Source organism: Procambarus clarkii, chromosome 27, assembly GCF_040958095.1.
Source record: "Procambarus clarkii isolate CNS0578487 chromosome 27, FALCON_Pclarkii_2.0, whole genome shotgun sequence".
Lineage (NCBI taxonomy): Eukaryota > Metazoa > Arthropoda > Malacostraca > Decapoda > Cambaridae > Procambarus > Procambarus clarkii.
In genome coordinates, this window is record NC_091176.1 from 5221786 (window position 1) to 5241471 (window position 19686).

Consider the following 19686-nt stretch of genomic DNA (forward strand, 5'->3'; position numbering starts at 1 on the left):
GTAATGCGTACGCTGCCACGAATATATTTTTGTTCATTTTTTGCGCACAGTTCCAAATACAATTTATTAGATTTTACGTGCCGATCCAATGTATGGTGAACACGTACACTATATTATGGCAGTAGAACATCCGTACTGTCCGTAGACACTGTGTTACGTGCATCACAAACAAGTACACTTATCCTGCACTTATTTCCAATTTATCACGCTGATATATTTATATTTACATTATATATACACACTGTACAGTATCACACGCTATATAGACACACTATACACACACTCAGTACTCCGCAAGTGTGTGATATGCTGCGAAACAGCCAACGGGGCAGAGTGGCACCAGGTGCTGATGCATCTTCGATTTTGTGCTGTGTGTGTAGTGTTCCTGCATACTATGCACACACGTTTACCCTTCTCCCGTGATGCTTTGCCTGGCATATACTCCAGCATGTGAACCCCGAAGTTCTCATTACCCCGCAGTCTGTCTGGAGCTGCGTGTGGCATTGTTGCTTGTACCCCACGCAGTACTACGGAGCTCTCCCTGCCATACTTTACCAGCAGCTGTGACACAACGCTGGCACTGAAGGTACGTATAGACGGTTTCCTGCTGGACTTCACTAGGTACATATTGAAGCAGTTGAGCACTGCAACATCCATGAGGTGGAAGAAGAAATTTTTCGTCCACTTCACAGACTTGCGCATGCACTCCACTCCACCAAGCATCATGTCACATTTATCGACGAGGCACAGGTTCACATTATAGTCTATGACACAGTCCAGCTTATACATGGGGTTGCGCATCTGAAAATGGACCTTCCCACTGTCCAACATTGGCACCGGTGTGAATCGTCGTCAGCATATTCCCCTCACGTCTGTCCTTCCACCACACTGACAGCATGTTGTTACACTTGCGCAGCTGGCACTCACCCATGGATATACCTATACTGAACACTGGCATTTCCTTCCTGAGGACCTTCACAGTGCCACATACGCCGGTGTTGTGGGCAAGGAGGTATCTGGTCAACAGGGGGCTGGTGTAATAGTTGTTGGTGAACAGTATATGCCCCCTGTTCAGCAACGGTTCCATCAGGGTTTTTACGACACTGCCGGAGAACCCGTGTTCATCTTGAGCTGGTATGTCGATGTCTGTACCAGAATGCAAGATCATGTCCAGGACGATACCAATCTCACAGTTGCACAGCACGAAAAACTTCAGTCCAAAACGGTGCCGCTTTGAAGGGATGTACTGCTCGAATGCCAGTCTGCCCTTGAACAGTACAAGCGACTCGTTGATGACATTCTGTCTAGGTACAAAGTAATCCCTGAACTTCCCTCGTAGGTCGCTGAATACCTTGCGTACCTTCCACAGTCTGTTGTGTCTGTCCTCATTTGCATTATTCTCAAAATGCAGGCACCTGAGAATCAAGAGGAACCTATCTCACGACATATACCGGTTGAACACGGGCGATGGAACAAGGCTGTGTTTGTTCCAATAGTCCTGGACGACAGCTTTCTTGGAGTGCTTCATCATCATCATCATGCATAGTGCCAGAAACACGTACATCTCGTCGATTGTCGTATCCTTAAATCGCGTGAGGCGTGAGGCAGGTAATATGTTGCCGTCTATGAGGGTGTGGGCATACGTGTTTGTCTTGGTCACAAGATTTGTCATGAAGACGTTGTCAAAATATGCCTGGAAATATTCTGTGTCTGCCATATCATCACCGGTATACGGGAATAAAGCTGTAACACCAACATCGGTATCATCAAACATTGGTATTTGAGGAACAAATGTGGTGCAATCCTCCCACACAAGTACACCAGGGGGGTTTGGTGTTGGCGCTAACACCACCGCCAACACCACCACAAGCACCAAAACCACGGCTACGTCGTCTGCTGCTGGAGCTGCATGAGAGTATGCTAGGTGCTGAGGCAGATTTACGTACCGTAGGCCTACCACGAACACCTGATGTTGAGGGTCCACTGTTGTCATGCTGTGAGACACGCTGCCGCCTACCTCGACGTGTTGCTGAGGCAGCAAAACCCTGCCTGGTAACACCCCCCGCTGCTAGTACTTGGGTCGTTCACACTATTTGTATTGGAGCCTATGTCACTGAAGCCCGAGAAAGATTCGTCACTTGTCCCGTCACTGAATAAACTAGCATCTGGGGACATACCTGATGGTGGTGGTGATAACGGTGTTGACCCAGGGCGGCGAGACAGGCCGGGCGAGGAACGTGTACCGTACATGCTCGCAACATCATCCACTTCCGTCTCTCCCTCATTCGTATCAGACCTCTGTGTCAGGTCTTTCTTGGGATCATAGTCCTGGTCATCATCCATAGCACCACCGTCATACAAAATATCGCGAATCTCCTCCTCAGAGAGTCGTTTTCCATGACCACGGGTCACCGTGGAGCGGGAGCTCATTGATGATGCGTCAGACATGGTTGCTGCTTGGGAACTGGGGCTCCCCAAGGCCGCAGGGCATGCTGGGAATTTTTTTCAAGATGGCGGACAATCATGTGGGCTCCCAGCCATCCATTCCATACCCGCGTCACCGCGCGCCACTTTTAAATGGAGCGTGAAAAATACAAATACCCGGAGGCGTGTAGCTCACCCCAAGCATGGGCCTGCAGGCGCGTTACGCAGTTAAAGGGTTAATATTTAATGTAATATTAATTTAAATATCCATAGGACACTAGTTCATGGAATAAAATATTTATGTTTTCCACTTTTTCTCAAAAAGTGGTGGTCCTTTGTAGCTTTCGAGATAATATCAATTTATGATTTACATGAGTCAAGTTTTCCCACAATTTCCAACTATTTTTATACTACAAACAACATAATTTGAATTGCCTTGCCACATATAATTATTAAATATTCAACTAAAAACATCAACTTACCTTGTTGTTGTTTGTCTTCTTGATTGATGCCACACATCTTGAAGTTAAGAATTCTTGACAATTTACATAACCTATACTAACACAACACTAAAATTAACACTTAAAATTACTGTACAGGTCATTAAGCAAAGTTAGTTTTGACTGCCAGCTGCAGAAGCCTCACTGGTTGAAGGCACTTGGGTTGCCTGTGATGCCTCACTTGGCTTACCTGTGATGCCTCACTTGGCTTGCCTGTGATGCCTCACTTGGCTTGCCTGTGATGCCTCACTTGGCTTGCCTGTGACGCCTCACTTGGCTTGCCTGTGACGCCTCACTTGGCTTGCCTGTGATGCCTCACTTGGCTTGCCTGTGATGCTTCACTTGTCTTGCCTGTGACGCCTCATTTGGCTTGCCTGTGATGCCTCACTTGGCTTGCCTGTGATGCTTCACTTGTCTTGCCTGTGACGCCTCACTTGGCTTGCCTGTGATGCCTCACTTGGCTTGCCTGTGACGCCTCACTTGGCTTGCCTGTGATGCCTCACTTGGCTTGCCTGTGACGCCTCACTTGGCTTGCCTGTGACGCCTCACTTGGCTTGCCTGTGACGCCTCACTTGGCTTGCCTGTGATGCCTCACTTGGCTTGCCTGTGATGCTTCACTTGTCTTGCCTGTGATTCTTGACTTGGCTTGCCTGTGACGCCTCACTTGGCTTGCCTGTGACGCCTCACTTGGCTTGCCTGTGACGCCTCACTTGGCTTGCCTGTGATGCTTCACTAGGCTTGCCTGTGATGCTTCACTAGGCTTGCCTGTGATGCCTCACTTGGCTTGCCTGTGATGCTTCACTAGGCTTGCCTGTGATGCCTCACTTGGCTTGCCTGTGATGCCTCACTTGGCTTGCCTGTGACGACTCAATTGGCTTGCCTGTGATGACTTACTTGTTGAAGGCGCTTGGCTTGATTTTCTTACCATATAAGAATCAAGTTTAGCTTACCTTCTGTGTTCATTGGCCTGTTGTATGATCAGCTCTTTGGTTCACCTCAGGCCTCACTTCACTTGAAGTCGACCGGCCAGTTTCACAAAATCGTATAACACGTAACTTGTCTTTAATTGTTAGGACAACCTTCTTCCTCTTAACACCTCCAGAATGATTGATGCTGCTACCAGACAGTCTTGGCCAAAAATGTTCAAAGTTACTATAAAAATAAAAAAGTTATTTAAAAAAATATTTCACTAATGGCGCAGCACTGTGGTATAACACGAGTGACAGGAGCACATGGGTTGACTAGGATTGGACACATCCATTTGGGGCAGCTATAACACGTTACGTAGGCCACCAGGAGGAAAACTCACAATATTTTTTAAGGAAACTTCAGCCTGTGCAAATTGTTTTTAGGAAACTTGTATATTTGTTATTACATAATTACTAGTATTTCTTTTGTTTTTGGCTATGATGAATTGTTCTAAAGTTAATGGTAATTCCTGTACTGTAGTGTATAGGCCCCTCCACATCTCCCCAGGGGGTCCCACCCAATGCTCCCCTTTCTCCCGACACCACCCACCCACCCCACCCCCTCCTCCCCTTTCTCCCGACACCACCCACCCACCCCACCCCCTCCTCCCCTTTCTCCCGACACCACCCACCCATCCCACCCCCTCCTCCCCTTTCTCCCGACACCACCCACCCACCCCCTCCTCCCCTTTCTCCCGACACCACCCACCCACCCCACCCCCTCCTCCACCATGTACCTCGAGCCACAGCCACATAGGATTAATACAGTACAGCCCGCCCCATGGCTTTCATATCTGGACATTTCAATGATTATCCAGCTGACTGTCCGGATAGTGTAACATCGGCAGCAAGTTAACCGGCTCCGATTTTTTATCAGGCTAAACTAGCTTTTATCCGGCTCCCATGAGCATTTTGGCCGGATATTGAGATAACTTTATCCGGTCACGATTTTGGCCGTATAAAGGCGTTTTCCGTATGTTCGAATCCCAGGTAATTGAGTGGTTACAGTGTATATATATATATATATATACAGTATATATATATTATAATATTATTCACACACACACACACACACACACACACACACAGGTTGGCAGGTTAGAGATAATTGAGGACATGCAAAAGAAGTATGAAGAAAAAGTGCTTAAATTAGAAGAGGACAATGGAGCTCTTTGGAGTGAGCTTTGCACTCTAAAAGGGAGTATGCTGCAACAAGGTAAGATTATTACTGCATTAACAGACAAGGTAACAAATCAGGAGGAGCAAATCAAGGAACTAGTGAAAGAAAATGAGGCATGGAAAGTGAAGTGTGGTGACTTTGAAGAAATAAACAAGAAGATAGACTCATATGGTGAACAACTCCAAGCAAGCCTAAGGGCTAACATAGAGTTAGGTAAGGATCTCCAACTGGAAACTTCACTGTCAACTCACATAGAGGAGGTGAATAAAGAACTAGAAAAGTATAAAGAAGAAATAAAAGCGACATATGCTGAAGTTGTAAAAGAGAAAGAGACTATCAAAGAAGTGTGTTCGGAAGTCAAAACCAGAAATGACCAACAAGAAGAAGAAATTAGGCAAGCAATTAGGAAAGAACTGGTTACCAACAGTAAACTGGTACAAAACACTGCAGATAGAACTAAGTCCATAATCATTTTTGGATGTTTAGAGAAGGAAATTTCATCTAGGGTGGACCGAGCGGCAGAAGAGATGAAAATCATAGAGAAAATAGTAGGTTTAGGAGAAGGCTCAAAGGAAAATGTCAGTGATTTTAGAAGAATAGGAAAATATGAGAAAGAAAAGAACCGCCCCTTAAGGGTGACTTTTAATGGTGTGAAAAACATGATGGAAGTGCTAAGAAATGCCAGGAAACTGCAGAGTGATGAGGTTGGCAAATTTTGGTCAATAAGACAAGACCTCTCCAAGGAAGACAGAGAAAAGCTGAAAATGAACTTAATTGAGGCAAAACGTCTAAATGGGGATAGAAATGAAGAAGACAAATTCTTTTTTTTTACAAAGTGACAGGGACTGGAAAGCTTGTGAAATGGTACATAAAAACAAAGCAACAAGATCAGTAGTGGAAGGGGGAGTAAAGAGCAAAGGAAAAGGGAACATGTTCCTGAAAATTGTATATACCAACATAGATGGAGTGAGGTCAAAAACTTTGGAGTTGCAAGATATAATCCAGCTTAGGGTCCCAGATATTGTTGCATTATCAGAAACGAAACTTGAAGGAAACATAATAAATGAAGTCATATTCCCAAGAGGCTACTCAGTTTGGAGACGTGACAGGAAAACTAGGAAGGGAGGAGTGGCTGTACTGGTGAAAAAACACCTGAAGGTAAAAGAGTTAATATTTGAAAACCCTCGAGATATTGACATAATGGCATTGCAGGTCTGGAATCAGGATGATAAGCTGATAATTGTAAATACCTACAGCCCACCAGCAAGCAACACGTGGACAAAGGAAGAACTGGATGACAAACGAGAGGGCCTCATAATGGTCATGAGAGATATTATTGTACAAGCAGATAAAGATAAATCACGACTGTTGATACTGGGGGACTTCAACTTTAGAGCAATAGACTGGGAGGCCTATGAAGCAAGAACGGAGGACTTTTGGACATGCAGATTTGTGAACCTCATTCTGGAGACATTCTTGTATCAACACATAAAGCAAGCCACAAGAATGAGGGAAGGAGATGTACCGTCAGTACTGGATCTAGTATTCACCAGGAAAGAAGAAGAGATTTTTGACATCCAGTACCTTCCTCCCTTGGGAAAGAGTGATCACGTCCTGTTAGACATTAAATATGCTTTAAGATATCATCTAGAAGAAAATGGGGACATTGAAACAGTTGATAAACTCGATTTAAAGAGAGGCAACTATGGGGAACTTCGAAATTTTTTTAATGAGTGTAATTGGACAGAATTGTTGCTAGGCAGGGAAGTAAATGAAATGTATGCCAAATTTTTAAAACTATACGAGGAAGGCACACAAACATTCATACCAAAACAGAGATGCAGGACCAGAAAACAGGATTGGTTCGACAGAAATTGTGAGAGGGCAAGAGACCAAAAGACACAAAAATGGAATCAGTATAGGAAGAGGCCAAACCCCCAAACATACCAGCGATACAAAGATGCGAGAAACAATTATACAGCAGTAAGGAGAGAGGCAGAAAGAAATTTTGAAAAAGGGATAGCAGATAAATGTAAAACAGAACCGGGCCTATTCTACAAATTCATAAACAACAAATTGCAGGTAAAGGATAATATCCAGAGGTTGAAAATGGGAAACAGATTCACGGAAAATGAAAAGGAAATGTGTGAAACATTAAATGAAAAGTTCCAAAGTGTGTTTGTACAAAATGAAATCTTCAGAGAACCAGACACAATAAGAATTCCAGAGAACAACATAGAGCGGATAGAGGTGTCTAGAGTTGAAGTGGAAAATATGAAAATATGCTAAAGGAGCTCGGGAGGAACAAAGCAGCTGGCCCAGATGGCGTTTCACCATGGGTTCTGAGAGAATGTGCATCTGAGCTCAGCATTCCACTTCACCTGATCTTTCAGGCATCCCTGTGTACAGGAATCGTATCAGACGTGTGGAAACAGGCTAACATAGTTCCAATCTACAAAAGTGGCAGCAGGGAAGACCCCCTCAATTATAGACCTGTATCATTGACAAGTGTAATAGTGAAAGTATTGGAAAAGCTAATCAAAACTAAATGGGTAGAACACCTGGAGAGAAATGATATAATATCAGACAGACAGTATGGTTTTCGATCAAGAAGATCCTGTGTATCGAATTTACTCAGTTTCTATGATCGGGCCACAGAGATATTACAGGAAAGAGATGGCTGGGTTGACTGCATCTATCTGGACCTAAAAAAGGCTTTCGACAGAGTTCCACATAAGAGGTTGTTCTGGAAACTGGAAAATATTGGAGGGGTGACAGGTAAGCTTCTATCATGGATGAAAAATTTTCTGACTGATAGAAAAATGAGGGCAGTAATCAGAGGCAATGTATCGGAATGGAGAAATGTCACAAGTGGAGTACCACAGGGTTCAGTTCTTGCACCAGTGATGTTTATTGTGTACATAAATGATCTACCAGTTGGTATACAGAATTATATGAACATGTTTGCTGATGATGCTAAGATAATAGGAAGGATAAGAAATTTAGATGACTGTCATGCCCTTCAAGAAGACCTGGACAAAATAAGTATATGGAGCACCACTTGGCAAATGGAATTTAATGTTAATAAATGTCATGTTATGGAATGTGGAATAGGAGAACATAGACCCCATACAACCTATATATTATGTGAGAAATCTTTAAAGAATTCTGATAAAGAAAGAGATCTAGGAGTGGTTCTAGATAGAAAACTATCACCTGAGGACCACATAAAGAATATTGTGCAAGGAGCCTATGCTATGCTTTCTACCTTCAGAATTGCATTTAAATACATGGATGGCGATATACTAAAGAAATTGTTCATGACTTTTGTTAGGCCAAAGCTAGAATATGCAGCTGTTGTGTGGTGCCCATATCTTAGGAAGCACATCAACAAACTGGAAAAGGTGCAAAGACATGCTACTAAGTGGCTCCCAGAACTGAAGGGCAAGAGCTACGAGGAGAGGTTAGAAGCATTAAATATGCCAAAACTAGAAGACAGAAGAAAAAGAGGTGATATGATCACTACGTACAAAATAGTAACAGGACTTGATAAAATCGACAGGGAAGACTTCCTGAGACCTGGAACTTCAAGAACAAGAGGTCATAGATTTAAACTAGCTAAACACAGATGCCGAAGAAATATAAGAAAATTCACCTTCGCAAATAGAGTGGTAGACGGTTGGAACAAGTTAAGTGAGAAGGTGGTGGAGGCCAAGACTGTCAGTAGTTTCAAAGCGTTATATGACAAAGAGTGCTGGGAAGACGGGACACCATGAGCGTAGCTCTCATCCTGTAACTACACTTAGGTAATAACACTTAGGTAATTACACACACACTAATCAAAAAAGCTAATCAAAACTAAATGGGTAGAACACCTGGAGAGAAATGATATAATATCAGACAGACAGTATGGTTTTCGATCAGGAAGATCCTGTGTATCGAATTTACTCAGTTTCTATGATCGGGCCACAGAGATATTACAGGAAAGAGATGGCTGGGTTGACTGCATCTATCTGGACCTAAAAAAGGCTTTCGACAGAGTTCCACATAAGAGGTTGTTCTGGAAACTGGAAAATATTGGAGGGGTGACAGGTAAGCTTCTATCATGGATGAAAAATTTTCTGACTGATAGAAAAATGAGGGCAGTAATCAGAGGCAATGTATCGGAATGGAGAAATGTCACAAGTGGAGTACCACAGGGTTCAGTTCTTGCACCAGTGATGTTTATTGTGTACATAAATGATCTACCAGTTGGTATACAGAATTATATGAACATGTTTGCTGATGATGCTAAGATAATAGGAAGGATAAGAAATTTAGATGATTGTCATGCCCTTCAAGAAGACCTGGACAAAATAAGTATATGGAGCACCACTTGGCAAATGGAATTTAATGTTAATAAATGTCATGTTATGGAATGTGGAATAGGAGAACATAGACCCCACACAACCTATATATTATGTGAGAAATCTTTAAAGAATTCTGATAAAGAAAGAGATCTAGGAGTGGTTCTAGATAGAAAACTATCACCTGAGGACCACATAAAGAATATTGTGCAAGGAGCCTATGCAATGCTTTCTAACTTCAGAATTGCATTTAAATACATGGATGGCGATATACTAAAGAAATTGTTCATGACTTTTGTTAGGCCAAAGCTAGAATATGCAGCTGTTGTGTGGTGCCCATATCTTAAGAAGCACATCAACAAACTGGAAAAGGTGCAAAGACATGCTACTAAGTGGATCCCAGAACTGAAGGGCAAGAGCTACGAGGAGAGGTTAGAAGCATTAAATATGCCAAAACTAGAAGACAGAAGAAAAAGAGGTGATATGATCACTACGTACAAAATAGTAACAGGAATTGATAAAATCGACAGGGAAGACTTCCTGAGACCTGGAACTTCAAGAACAAGAGGTCATAGATTTAAACTAGCTAAACACAGATGCCGAAGAAATATAAGAAAATTCACCTTCGCAAATAGAGTGGTAGACGGTTGGAACAAGTTAAGTGAGAAGGTGGTGGAGGCCAAGACCGTCAGTAGTTTCAAAGCGTTATATGACAAAGAGTGCTGGGAAGACGGGACACCACGAGCGTAGCTCTCATCCTGTAACTACACTTAGGTAATTACACACACACACATTTACACACGTGTAAAAGTGCATTTTACAATACTTTTGTTAATTTCTTACTGTACAGTATTTATAATGCCACTTTTCACACATTACTTGCTCCGATAGCTGGTTTGGTAGCTGGTTGAGATGGTGTCCAACTTCACTGAGTCTTCTTCGTGAAGCAGAAAAAACTCTTCTCTCCAGTAGGTATTTTTTGAGGGAAATTGTGTTCAGATTATATTTCATTACTCTATTCACTTGTTATAAATGAATTTCAGGCTTAATTTTGTGTTATGAAAGCATACTATATGAAAGTTTGTAAGCATATTATATATAAGTACAAATATTACAATAGAATTATGTGACAATATTTTTTCCCCCTCACAGACTTAAAGAACTCTTATAGAGGGCAATATGTTAATATTGGGTGTGCAGTAGGCAAGAAAGAGTCTCACATTTGGACAATAAGCTTCAATGAAGAATCTAAAAATGTTCCACTTGTTCTTCTGCATGGCTTTGGGTCTGGTGTGGGATTGTGGTGTCTTAATTTTGATTCACTATCAGGAGACAGACCAGTTTATGCAATGGATGTTCTTGGTGAGTGTCCTTACAGGTGGACTGATGAGCAATCTTGATTTAGATGAAATAGTTTGCATTATTTTCTCCTAATTGTGAAAAAAACTATATTATGCAGTAATATTAAAAATCAGGATAATAAATCTAAATAAAAAAGTGGGTTTAACAACACAATCACTTGGAATAACTACATACTGTATATTCCTTGAAGATCTATATTGAAATATTATAGTTTTGTAACCTTGATCTTTTTTTTTTGGATTTTTAATCCTTTTGTTTTCTAAAGGATTTGGCCGCAGTTCCCGACCATCCTTCACAAAAGACCCACTGGAGGCTGAGCGTGAATTCATTACATCAATTGAATTATGGCAACAGAAGCTGGGTCTGGAGAAGTTTATTCTCCTTGGGCATTCTTTTGGGGGCTTTCTTGCAGCTTCTTATGCCATTAAGCATCCAGAAAGGTGAGTAAATTAACACATTAATTTAATTTAATTAGGCACATAAACCTAAAAATACACAAGGCATATACTTTATAAATTCCTAATATTCTGAGACAACTCAGTCTAAGTAAAAATGGCATGCAAACAAATGACACCGTAATACCATAAATGAAATATAATGTGGCTTCAGGCTTGGGCCTAGTATTGGTTAGGGTGCTGCTATTCTAGTCATGATAGTCATGAGCATTGGCTAGGAGAGAACTGGTAATTTAGCAAGTGCTGTTTGGCAGCTCCTGTGATGTCAGCAGTCCCAGTAGCGCAGTGGTAACAGACTCGCCCCACGCTTTGAAAGGGATTTGGCCTAGGTTCTTATCCAGGCCCGGGATGATTAAACGGGCACCTCTCCTTAACTGTACGCCTCTGTTTACCAAGCAGTGAATGGGTATCTGGTTGTTAAATGATTTGGCGGGTCGTATTCCGGGGAAATATATTCTTTCTTTAATAATAATCGTATTCTTTTCTCGTGTGTGACCCGGTTCTGCCTTCTGAGGTCGCCATAATGTCCTCTCCTGAAGTCAGGTTTTTTCAACTGCTTCAACCTTCTTATTTTCTTCCAGATTATAACGCTTTGCATGCTTTATTCCCAAAAAGACATGGTCACTTTTACCCAAGGAAGGAAGGTACTGAATGTCAAATATCTCTTTCTCCTTCCTGGTAAATATCAAATCTAGCATGGAGGGAATGTCCCCTTCCCTCATCCTCATAGCTTGTTTAACAGGGTTTAGTTGGGGCCGAGACCCGGGTGGTTTCGGGGGCTGCCCCGTTCGGGTTGGGGACGGAGGTTTTCAAGCTTGTTCCTCCTGCCAAGGCTTCTCTTCCTTTTCTTTAAGGGCGGAGGGCTTGGAGGATGGTTCTGCCCCGGGGCCTCTGTTGTGGGTTCCTGGGGCTGTGGGGGATGCCTGCTAGCAGTTCTGGGGCAGTTTGCCCCTGCCTGGATTTTCTGCTTCTGGGTGGAGTTTTTCGCCCATCCAGTCTGCTTGCTTCCTACTTTTGCTGGCGTGTTTTCATATCTTTTGCGTCGGTCACAGCCCTCTGTTCTGGTGGCCATTTTCTTCTGCCGGTTTCCCGGCGTGGCCACCAGGGCAGCGTTGTGATTTGTTTACATGCGCCTGGGTGTGCGAGCGAGCGTCATGGGTGAGTTTTTTCACCATTTTTCAGGGGTTTTATTCTCCTGTTGTCGTTTCTTTGCTTTTCTTGTGTTTTCTGCCCGTTTTCTGTTTCTCTGGTAACGTTTAAGTGTTGATTTTACTCCGGGTTTTCCGTTTTGTCTGTTTTGGGTCTGGGCCCTAGAGTTTAGGCTCAGTGTCCCTGTCTGTTATGCTTGCTCCCACACCTTGTCCCTCGGTTTTCGGTCTGTTTTGACCGTCTCCCTGGGGGTTCTGTCTGGGGGACTGTGCGTTCTGTGGTGCATCTCCGCTGGCAAATGTGGTGGTTTGGGCTCCCCCTGGTTCGATTCCGGGGATTCTTTGGGTTCTTTGGTTTCGTTCCGAAGGTTTCTTCCTCTTGGGCCCTCTTTGTGGGTTCAGGGGGCTTTGTTTCCTTGTGTGTGACCTGGTTCTGCCTTCTGAAGTTCCGGGGTCTTCCTGGCTTGCAGACTGATCTTTTTGGGTCTTGGCACGTGTTGTGGTCTTGCTGGGACTTTGGGGTTTTGTTGTCAAGGTGGGCCTTTTGATGCAGTTTTGTGCCTTCTTCACCTGGCCGGCGTAGTGCTCTCTGCCCATTGGTCGACGGCTTGTAATTTTCTTTTCACGTGTATGTGTGTGTACATGTGTATGTGCAAATGCACGTGTGTGTAATACACCTTGTGGGTCCATGTATTTATATATGTCTGTGTATATGTATATATATGTATGTATGTGTATATACATAATATATATGTGTATATGTGTATGTATACTGTACTTTTTCTTTTCGAAGGAGCTCTGTTCCCTTCACTGTTGACAGGGCACTGGGGGAGCAGCTTGCTCTGTTGACTCTTGCATGGTCCCACATTCTCAGGAATCTGTACACCAGTTGATTGACAGTTGAGAGGCGGGACCAAAGAGCCAAAGCTCAACCCCTGCAAGCACAATTAGGTGAGTACAATTAGGTGAGTACAGTTAGTGGGTGCTTTTGGTTGTCTTCCGGCCTCTGGTGGCAGCGGCGGACGGCTTCTCCCCCTTTGGGGGGGGGGGGGGGTTCAGGGCTGGCGGGGTAGGCTTCTTCCCCTGCGCTTCGTCATGTCATCTTAGTGGGTGCGTTGGACATGGTCGATCCGCCCCATCCTTCTGGGGTTCCCATCTGCTCTATGCAGACATGGGCCTGGCGAATCTGCAGTTCTTCTGGACTTCTTCAGTCTGCGCCCTGGATTCTATGACCTCATCAGAGGACTGTTTGTCTCCTATCCGGCTTCTGTTGGGGCCGGGTGCCTGGATGGTGGCCCTGGACCTCCAGGTCAATTCTTGGCACGTTCCTCTCCAGTTCTCCAGGACTGGCACAGTTGATGGTGGGGCTTCAGGCTTCCCGCTTTTGTTGCCTTCCCTATTTTGTAATTGGCACTTGGTGTATTTACGCATCTTTACCGGATCTTGGTGCCCTGTCTGAGTCTGCTTGGGATTCGGTGTCTGGCCTACCTCGAAGACTGGCTGGTGTGGGCTCCCAGTTGGTCCGCTTGTCTCCTTGCCAGGAGTGTAGTTCTTTCCAGATCGCCGGGTTCGGTTTCCTGATGATCTGGAGGCTGTTCCATCTGTTTGCGTCCCGGGTTCGGACCTGGCTGAGTCTTGTTTAGGGCTCTTGGGCCGCTCCCTGTCTTTCCCTCCAGAAGTGTTGCTGCGGCTGTGGTCCCACCTTAGGCTGTTCATGAGGGGATCCTGGGTTGCTCGGCGGTTGCTCGAGCAGTTGTGCGGGAGTCTGAACTTCAACGTGCTGGTCTGCCCGCAGGGTCGGGTTTGACTTCGGTGTCTGTTTGGTTCCTTCGGAGACTCCCCTTCCGCCTCTCTTGCAATCGTTGGGTTCGTTCTTCTGGGGATCTTGTGTTGGTGCTGCGCATCACCAGCTTCCTCTTTGGGGTTTTCGGGGTTCTGTGCCTTGGCACCTCCCCGATCCTTCGCTTGATGTGTTCACGGACGGGTCATCTCTCGGCTGGGGCTTTGTGACCAGTGCTCACCAGGTCGGCCGGGGATGGTGGGGTTTGTCCGTCCGTTGGGCTTACAGCACGGTTCGGGAGTTCGTGGCTGTCTGGTGTGCGCTTCGGAGGGTTCGGGTCACTCGGTGCTCTACCATTCAGCTCCATTCAGACTGTTCTCTCGCAGTTCTTTGCTGGAACCACAGGGTTTCTCTTAGGTGTTTGACCTTTGGGGTTGGTCCCTTAGAGTGGCTCGTTTGCTGGATTCTCTGGGTTTGGCTAACCGTGAGGTTCATGTCTGGGTTGTGTCCTACATCCTGGCGGACAGCTGTCTCCGTTCATTCCTCTGTTCGCGGTTTGGCCAGTCGTTGCCGACTCGTTTCGTTGGCTTTGCCAGACGTACGGACTCCTGGCCATGGACGTCTTCGAGTCGGCGTGGTCTAGGCGTCGCCCATTCTATGTGGCGCTCTTACCCGCCTGCGAGGCGTTCACAGTGGATGCCTTTCGGCAGGACTGGTCGAGGTGGGGGTACCTGTTCCTCTTCTCCCGATCCAGCTGTCGCTTCGGGTTATGGCTCAGTTAGAGCCCATTCCCACGAGAGTAGTCCTTATGGTCCCTTGGTGGCCGGCCCAGCTTTATTTTCGGACGCTGCTTGATAGGTGTCCGAACCCGGGGCGTTTTCCCGCTCCGCCTCTTTCGGCAGGTCAGACCAGTCCTGTACGTGACTGGTTCGGCCTTCTCCTCGGCTCTTCGCGTCTGGTATTTTGACGCAGGTATCACCATCTCTGTGGTGATCAGGTGACTTTGTTGAGGGTGTCCCACCTGCGAGCTTCGTCTTGGGGACAGTATGACGTTCCTGGTGTTTCTATGCACCTTTTTCTTGCTCTTCGTAGGTTGTCTTCTCTTTCGCATCGGGTTGCCTTGTCCTTTCTTGGGTTTTCAGGACTACAGTTATTTGATGTTTCTTACTGTTGCCTCGTTTTGTGCGGCGCTGGCGGAGCCGCTCTGGCTTGCGTTCGGAGTAGACGTCACATCTGCCCCATTCCGTACACTCTTCTCATGTTTCGTTTCACCTCTGTCTTGCTCATGCATCGCCTGAGCTGTCCTGGTCCTAGATCAGGGTGCCCTCTTTTCTTCTCCTCAGTTTGTGGCAACCCCTTCGGTTCAGGGTTCTGCTCTTTGGTACTGGTGGTAGGCTTGTACGTTTGCAGCCTTTCTCCGTCCTGGCGACAGTCGAGACGGCTGCTTTCCGGAGAGTTCCTTGGGTTATTGATGCTTGATTGGTTCGGCTGGGGGTGCGTCCTGTGTTGTCCGGTTGAGCTTTTTTGCCGTTACCTGCGTACCGTGTCTGGGGATGCGCTTTGGGTTGATCCGGTTCCCCTCGTTCCCTGTTTCAGGGCTCGGGTCTCCCAGGACGTCCGCAGAGTTTTTAAGTCTTCCAGCCTGCGGTTTGTCCGTGCTGTTTGAATGTTTGCAGCTTTCGCTGCTGTGTTGGTGACGTCCAGGGCTCATTTCGGGCGGTCCTTTGAGGGTCGCACAGGTTCTTGGCCGCCCATTCTTTATGTGCGTATCTGCTCCTGTGCGTTCTTGTTGCCTTGGGTCGCAAGTTGCATCCTGTTGTCTCGGCCTCGCATTGCGGAGTTTGTGGCGGCCGCCTCCCGGGTCCGCCCTTTATTTTCCTTCTCTTTGGGTATGAAGCTCCAGGGAGCCGTAGGGGCTCTCCACAGAAAACCAGCGTTGAATGTAATGAAACGCCATTTTCTGGGTGAGCCCCGGAGGCTCCCTGGCAACCTTCTCTCCCACGGCGTTTTTTTCGCGTTGGTTGAAGCTTAGCTTCCGAACTGATGCTAGGCAGCCGGCGCGGTGAGGTCTGTTGCTCCCCCCTCCCCCTATCGGGGCAGGGAGGGCTGCGCGGACGATCGGCGCAGCAGTAAAGTGTGATGTTTGCTTGTTTCCTTGGGATTGTAGGGAGTTTCTACCTCTCTGTTCGGTTTTTTGTTTTAGTTTTTTACCATGTGGGGTTTGTTTTGTTATGCCTACCTTTCTGGGTGCCTAACCCCGGTTGGTGGCAGATAAGGACAGCCCCAACCACAAGGGGGTTTTCCAGGGCCATTGCTCCCTGAAACCTCTCTGAAGGGGCCAGATTCTGGCGCTGGTCCCTGGTAGGTCTGAACGCCTTAGCTTATGTCCCAGTCTAATATAACATACATTAGCCCGATTAGCTCCAGGGAGCCTCCGGGGCTCACCCAGAAAATGGCATTTTATTACATTCAACGCTGGTTTTTTGTCCCTGTGGTGCTTGGCGGTGAACTATATGTATTTTTGATCATTAGTTTATCATCCTCATGGCAGATCTCTAGTGCTATTATGTCAACTTCTTGTGGATTGGCAATCATTATTTCGTTTACTTTTAGGTGTTCTTTCACCAGCACAGCAACGCCACCGCCTTAACTAATTTTTCTGTCCCGTCTTCAAATTGAGTAGCCCCTTGGGAATATGACCTCATTTAAAATAACATCTTTAAGTTTTGTCTCTGTGAGTGCAACAATGTCTGGTGTCTGCAGCTGTATTACATCACTTAACTCTAGTATCTTTGATCTCACTCCATCTATGTTGGTGTATGCAGTCTTCAGGAACTTGTTCCCCCTCTCCTTATTCTTCACTACCCCTCTCTAGCCATTTTGTTTGCCTTTTTTCTGTACCATTTTACTGGCCTACCTACCCCTATCACTTTGTAGAATAAAAGGATTGATTTCTTCTTCGTTTCTGCTCTCATTTAGACTTTTGCCTCAACGATGTTTAGTTTCAGCTTCTCTCTATCTTCTCTTGAAAGATCTCGTCTTAACAACCACACTTTCCCATCCTCATCACTTTGTAATTTTCTTGCATTCCTTAGTACTTCTTTCATCTGTTTGGCACCATTTAGGGTGATCCTCAAAGGTCAATCTTTCCCTTTTCCATACCTGCCTATTCTCCTGTAGTTGCACACGTTTTCTATGGTAGTAAGACCTTCCATGAGGCCAATAATTTTATCTACTACTTTCGCTTCGTCTACAGGTCTTTCTGACCTAGATGTTATCTCCTTTTCTTTGCAACCAAAAATGATCAGGGACTCACTCCGATCAACTGTGTTTTGCAACAACTTTGGGTTAGATGCCAATTCCTTTCTCACTTCCAGCCTAATGTTTGTTTTATCCTGGTTGCTGCAGTGTTTGGCTTCCTTTACTGCTTCTTCAATTTTTTCCTTCTCCTTGGCCATTTGTGCATAGGTAAGTTGCATATCCGTCTTGCACTGTTCTATTTCCTGTGTAACTTCCTCTATCTGTGCTGACAAAAACTGTTCTCCTGTTGAATTTCCTTTCCTATTGTAGTCATTTATGTTTAAATTTGCTTTAACTTCTTCCAAAGCTATTTTTAAGAGTTTTTCTGGGGGCAGCCCCTTCAGCTCCCCGGAACTTATCCACGCTTATATGCTAATGTCAGACTTTGGCATCAGTCATGTGTATGGAGTTCTATGGGCCTACTGGGGACCTCGAGCCAGAACCTGGCCCCCTCAGAGAGGCAAGGGGAGCAATGGCCTATAGAAATCCCTGTGTGGTTGGAAGCATTCTATGTTTGCCATCAACTGGGTCAGGCACCCAGAAAGGTAAGCATCCCAAAACAAACTCCTATTCTGGTGAAAATTGCTATCACAAGCCGAACAAGTGGATAGAACTTCCCTAAAAGAAACGCACAAACGATTATGATGTCACACGTTGCCGCGTCACTGTCTGCGCAGCTCCCCCCCTCCCCGGGAGGGGGAAGGGGAAGCCCTTGGAAGCAGCTTGTTTTCACCAGTCATAGCGGCCAGCTCTGTTCAGCCTTGGTACTCTGTCCTCTTGTGAGGTTTTCTTTTTTCTTTTTGTTTGTTTGCCTGGTTGGGGGGGTCTGCCTTCATTCTTGCCCCATGTGTCCCCTGTGTACTGAGTACTCTTCCTTCTTCCGGTGGTTCCCCCTGCTAGGTCCCCATGAGTGTACACATCCCGGGGCTAGTTCTTAGAAGGTTGTTTGGTAGACTTGGGCACCGGTTAGCAGTACCCTACCAGGGATTACCTGAGCACGAGACCTATTATAGTAAACGCTCAGGACCCTGGGAAACCCCTGGGGGCGCATGGGTCCGATGGATGTGACCCCAGAGTCCCCCTTCACTTTCAGCGAGTTTGAGGGTTGCTCTGTCCCCTTGTCTCTGGGTGACTCTGTCTTTGCCTCTGTCTGCTGCCTGCGGGGTCGTTGACACCTTCGGCCCGGAGTCCTGCTAGTTTTGTTGCTTGTTTGTGACTTGGTTACCCAGTCTTATGCTGACTATGCGGGTGCAGGCAGCACGGGCGTTGGACGTTGAGCTTCGATGGTGGCAGGTTGTTTGCTCCCAGGAAGCCCCGAGGCTGCCCCGTTTTGGTTGGTGTTGGTTGTTTTGGTTCCTTTCACGCCCCTTTGTCTTTCCCCTGTTGTGGTCTAGTCTGGTCCCCCCTTCCTACCTGCATCCGGATTCTTACCACTGTGGGTTCGGGGTCAGGGCGGGGCTTCGTTGGTTTTGAGACTGGCGATCTCGGGGAATTCCCCTTCCGGGGTAGCGACGGGGGCATTCAAGCTTGTTCCTCCAGCTGTGTTGTACGAGTCTGCCAGTGGGCTCGCTCCCTTAGTATTTTCGCGGCTGCCCCGTTTTTTCTTGTCAGGCCGAGGTTTTGGGGGGGACAGCTCGGCCCGGGGGCTGGGGAGGGGCTGACTTGGGGTACCTAGGGCCCCGTTGGACCTCTCCAGGGTTTTTCTACCCTCTGAGCGGGGCTTGCGGGTTACGCGGAGTGGGATTTTTTTCCTCTCCCCTATACGTATGAGTTGTTGGGCGTCGGCCCCTCCCTGGTCTCAGTTCCTTGTCCCTTGAGTCAGTTGGTTCCGTTCTGTTGGTGGGTGTTCTTCTCCGTTATTCCCCCCTTTTTCGTGGGACGGTACTTCTCCGTCATGTTCCCCTCTTTTTGGGGTTGTGCATGACTTTTGGTCTCGGGTGCGACTGTGCCTTTATGAGCCTTCGTGATTTGTGCTTCGTTCTGTGTGTTCTTGAAGGTTCAGGAAGGTTTTTCGCTACTTCTCGTATTATTGGAACGTCTGTTGTCTTTCGGTGTGGCTTTCCTCTGGTTCTTTCTAGGGCTTGTTGGTCCTCTTCTGTGCTTATTCTTTGTTTTCGACCCTGTTGCATTCTTTTGTTGCTGTCTCTTCTCTCCGTGCTCTCTCTTGGCACTGCTTGTTTTCTTTCCATAGTCCTGGTCCTGGATGACAGATTGGGCTACTTG

General features: G+C 46.1%; 1 protein-coding gene across 1 annotated transcript in view; it reads left to right on the forward strand.

The window, feature by feature from the left end:
- Positions 1 to 19686, forward strand: part of LOC138369272 ((Lyso)-N-acylphosphatidylethanolamine lipase-like) — a 63081-nt gene that overhangs the window by 14034 nt on the left and 29361 nt on the right. The window contains exons 2-4 of the mRNA XM_069332280.1: positions 10310 to 10386; positions 10571 to 10780; positions 11046 to 11220. Coding sequence (XP_069188381.1) covers positions 10310 to 10386; positions 10571 to 10780; positions 11046 to 11220 — 462 coding nt within the window. The remainder of the gene's footprint in view (positions 1 to 10309; positions 10387 to 10570; positions 10781 to 11045; positions 11221 to 19686) is intronic.